At 39.4% G+C, this 5,238-nt stretch overlaps 1 protein-coding gene across 1 annotated transcript; it reads left to right on the forward strand.

Annotated features, from left to right (window-relative positions):
- Positions 1-4,251: 4,251 nt before the first annotated feature.
- On the forward strand, positions 4,252-4,662 carry LOC107017570. The gene has a single exon (XM_015217741.1). The coding sequence runs from the start codon at positions 4,252-4,254 to the stop codon at positions 4,660-4,662; it is 411 nt and encodes a 136-aa protein (XP_015073227.1).
- The last annotated feature ends 576 nt before the right edge of the window (positions 4,663-5,238 follow it).

Raw genomic sequence — 5,238 nt, forward strand, 5'->3', positions numbered from 1 at the left:
TGCAACTTTGAATGCGCTCGTAAAATATGAAATTTATGCATAATGAACCATTTGATCTTCTAACGTGAATCATTCCTGATGATAATTCTCAATTTCTTCGACTAAGAGTTCCCTTTGCCTTCAATAAAAAGGTATAGTCGGCTAAGTCAAACGATTAGAAATAGTAAGAAGTAGTTAATGTAGTTGAGGAAGTAATAGGTGCCTACCTCAGCTCGTGTGGGGAAGTAGCGACTTTACCATTTATTAATTGGATTGGGTTGCACATTGATTTTGTTTATTACGAGAAACTAGTTAATGTCTGGTACTTTGAAACCTTGCTACTTACAAGTTCCATGATCATTCATGGCTTGTTGAAACTCTTACTCAAGGATCATATTCCACAATGATATCAACTCTTGGAATTCTAGGAGATACAGTGCTAGATTATGTTGGTGCAACACATATCTATTTCAAATATTCGAACTAACTCCATGACTAATTAATGATTTGAGGTAAGCTTCTGTAAACAAAGACTAATATGCTCAATCTGCACTTAAGGCTGGCATGCACAACCACCTTCTTCATGCATCGCGAAATTTGAGAAATTTGATCATGTGTCTACGTTCGGATGAGAATCTGAAATGTGCTTGGAGATTTTATTGGGTCCTCTCTTGGTGAGATCCCTTAAGACCTCTCCTGAAACCGTTAATTACACCTCAAACAATAAACTCCAACAAATAAGAGAGTTAAGTGAACTATGTGCCCAGAAAAGTTATTTAAAAAATAAATCAGTTTCTTCATGAGACAGAGACTCGAAATTTGTAGACATCAAAATTGTATGGGACTCTACCAAATGAGTCAAACTTCATTTAGAATTCTTGAAGACTAATCCTAATTCTTGAATACTAATCCTAACTCACACTATATAAAGGGTACTATATCCCTTAGAGAGGGATCTCGAAAATTTCATAAATTCATGGAACATTTACAAAGAGATCAAGATGTGGGCGGACTCTTTGTGACCACAAATACTTTATGGAAGTACACAAATCCTCATTAAAAAAATCAAATAAAATCCATTTTAGGTGCAAATTATCCTACAGAAGAATCAAAAATGCACAAATTGTACTCAAATTGTTAATTAGTAACATATTCTTCTTTCTTTATATTTATTTCTTAGTTGGAGTATATTTTCAATACATCAAATTTTTTTGAAAGAAATTTTCTCCTAGAACCCTAACTAAAATTTATAATTTATTTGGGGTTTTAGTAGTTTGATCCGAGTTGAACAATTGGTCAGAATCCATTAGACATTGTAGAAAGAACTAAATGTTCATTGATCAAATCCTTCACTGAATAGTCTAATAGATCGTTTCTTGTGCTGATTAACTCAGTATGCCAAGTGCACGGAGTCAAGGAGAACCAATACTTTCATTTCATCTAGAATTGAACCATACACTCCGCAGAATGAACGAGCCACACAATCCTGATAATATTGGTGATGGGATCAACCGTCAACTTCATTCACCGGTTGATGCTCATAACCAAGTGATCATTGAAAACCTTCATGAGGGCGCTCTAAGGAGACAACCTCCTGCCCCACGCCCTCAAGAATATTATAGGGGCAATGTAAACATCGCTGATTCGGATGGACCTCTTGTCCTACCTCCTCTACCACAATTCATTCGTTTGTGGTAACTAGTAGCTTAAGGCAGAAGCTCACCGCTAGAAGTTTTTTTTCGAGGCTACCATCTGAGGATCCACATGCTAACATCGCCAAACTAAGGTCGGTATGCAAGAGTTGTGTAGGGAGGCCGGACATGGACATGAATATCACTGGATTAAGGGTGTTCCCTCTCTCACTGACGGGAGAGGCCGCAATTTGGTTTACTGAGTTGCCTTGTAATTCGATATATACTTGGGAGTAGTTGAGGGATGTGTTCCTAGCACGGTATTACCCGGTTTGTGAAAAGCTTAACCACAAAGATAGGGTGAACTACTTTGTAGCATTGTCTGGGGAGTCGTTATGTAGTTCTTGGGATAGGTTCTCCTCATTTTTGAGAAATGTCCCAAACCACCGCATTGATGATGAATCGTTGAAAGAGTACTTCTATAGGGGGCAAGATGATAGCTATAAGGCGGTACTCAATACTATTGCGGGTGATTCTTATGGTGAGTACACTTATGCAGAGATCGCGGAAAAGTTGGAGAAAATTTCCTATAACAACAAGGCTTGGAGAACTAGGAAGTCAGACACTGGGTGAAACACCTTTGCACTGCAAGCTACACACAACCCGGCTACAGATGAGATTCGTGAAGAGATGGCTCAAATGAGAACTGAGCTTGGGTTAGTAATGAAAAATGTCACTGGTGGTGCAGATAAACTGAATGAGGTGAAATATTTGACTAAGCCACCACCGCTGGTAGATGAATTTTACTATAAGGTAGACTCTTATGCAGTGAATGAGCAGATGGGGGGTTTCTGACAGAACGTCCAAGGCTCCTATCAGGAGAATTGTTGCAAAGGTTAATGAAATCAAGGTCAGAACTATGGGAATTACAACCAAGATGGTCATTATGTTTGATATGAAAATTACAACCGCGACAACAACTTCAACTAGGGTAACTATGGTAACAGAAACAATAGGAGTGGGCCCTATGTTCCACCTCGAAATCGGGAAGTTGCTTCTAGGGACGGTGGAGGTAGTATGACGCGAGTTGAGGATATGTTGCAGAATATGATGAGGAGGTTTGATGCCAGTAATGAGCACGCCAAGCAGTTGAGAGGCGATTTAGAGAATATTGGGCAAGAGGTGGATGAACATGCAATCTCACTCAAGTATCTGAAGTTGCAAATGACCCAACTATCTTCTACTATGAACCCATCCAACCGGGTACTCTTCCTAGAAATACCGTTCGAAATCCAAAAAATGATGGACATTGTATGGAAGTTACTACTCAAGGGAGTAAGCAAACCATTTAACCACCTATGCCGTCTGGCGTATAAGATGAGATGAAAGGAGATAATGTGGTAGAGGTAGTTAGTAGTGAGTTGGTAGACAAATCGGGGAAAGAAGCTGAGATACCCAAAAGGTAACTCCAATTAAAAGACCACCACCACCATTCCGGCAAAGATTAGTAAAAAAGACCGGGGAAGGTAAATATCGGCGTTTTATAACTATGTTGAAAATTTTTTCCATCAATGTCCCTATTGATAGAAGATCTTGATCAAATGCTCGGTTACGCCAAGTTTATGAAATATATGGTCACTAAGAAGAGATCGGTCAGTTTTTACTATGATGATTGGATGCAACATTGTATTGCTATTGCTACAGGGTCTCTTGTGCAAATGAAAAAAGATACGGGTGCTTTCACTATTCCATGTACAATCGAGTGGTTACACTTTTCTAAAGAATTATCTGATCTTGGGGCAAGCATAAATTTCATGCCTGTCTCTATTTACAAGAAGTTGGGTTTGGGTGACCCAAAGACCACTGTGATGCATCTACTGATGGCTGATCGAACGGTGAAGAGGCCTATTGGGATAGTCCATGATGTGCTAGTGAAAGTGGAGTCATTTATTTTTCCAACTGATTTTGTGATTCTTCATTGTGAGGTAGACTTTGAGGTATCAATTATTCTTTGGAGGCCGTTCTTTGCTACCAGTCGTACCTTGGTTGATATGGAGAAAGGGCATATGAAATTTTGGTTGAGCAATGAAGAAGCAACTTTCAACATTTTTAGGTCCATGAAGAAGAGTGGTGAGCTCCAATCGGTATCTGCGATATCCTAAATGGTTAAGAGTTCGTCCGAGGTACAAATAGAAAAACGTCTTGGTGTTGAGGCACTACCGGCAGTGATCATGAATTTTGAGAGTGATTGTATCGACAAGTATGGGTCATTGGTTGCGGCATTTAGATCGAGATGATACTCGGTTCAAACCAAAGAAAATGGATTTAGATATGAAAATCGCGAGTCTCCACCCGCGAAACCATCTATTGAGGAGACCCCAAAATTGGAGCTTAAGGCTCTACCACCTCATCTAAAGAATGTTTTCTTGGGAAAAGGTGACACTTTGCTGGTAATCATTGCATCAGATTTTAATGTGAGCAAGTGGAGTGTCTTGTAGAGGTGTTGAAGAGGTTCAAACAAGCCATTGGTTGGTCTATTGCGGACATTATTGGGATTCCACCCGGTATTTGTTCACACAAAATCTAACTCATGCCCAATCATAAGTTAAGTATAGAGCATCAATGACGGTTAAATCCAACTATGCAAGAAGTAGTGAAAAAGGAGATTATTAAGTGGTTGGATGACAGAGTCATATATCCGATCGCTGATAGTATGTGGGTATGCCCTGTTCAATGTGTGCCTAAGAAATGGGGAATGACTATGGTCCCGAATGAGAAAAATGAGCTTGTTCCAATTAGGGCGGTGACTGGATGGAGAGTGTGTATTGATTACCAGAAATTGAATGCATGGACTGAGAAGGACCATTCTCCCGTGACTTTCATGGATCAGATGTTCGATAGACTTGTAGGAAAGGGGTGGTATTGTTTTGATGGTTATTCGGATTACAACCAAATCTCTATTGCATCGGAAGATCAAGAGACACAACCTTTACTTGTCTTTGTGGAACTTTTGCATTCAAGAGGATTCCATTCGGGTTGTATAATGCACTGACTACTTTTCGGAGATGTATGATGTCTATATACTCTGATATGGTGGAGTACATCATTGAGGTGTTTATGGATGATTATTCTTTTGTTGGTGACTCGTTTGGTAATTGTTTGAGTCACTTGACCGAAGTTCTCAAGAGGTGTGAAGATTGCAACCTTGTACTAAATTGGGAAAAATTTCATTTCATGGTGAAAGAGGGTATTATTTTGGGACATTGCATGTTAGAGAAGGGTATAGAGGTTTATTGAGACAAAGTTGAGGTGATAGAGAGACTTCCTCCACCCATCCCTATAAAAGGTATGAAGAGTTTTCTTGGGCATGCGGGCTTCTACCGGAGGTTCATCAAGGATTTTTCAAAAATTGCACATCCTCTGTGCAAGATACTTGAGAAAGAGTGTAAATTTTATGTTGATGAATCTTGTCTGAAGGCATTTAGAGTTTTGAAGGAGATGTTGGTGTCTGCGCCCATTTTTATTTACCTGGATTGGAGAAAACCATTTGAGGTGATATGTGATCCTAGTGGGTTTCTCTTGGTGTAGTAATGCGACAATCAAGAAATAAAATCCTTCACCCCATTTA

Source organism: Solanum pennellii, chromosome 1 (genome assembly GCF_001406875.1).
Source record: "Solanum pennellii chromosome 1, SPENNV200".
Classification (NCBI taxonomy): Eukaryota; Viridiplantae; Streptophyta; class Magnoliopsida; order Solanales; family Solanaceae; genus Solanum; species Solanum pennellii.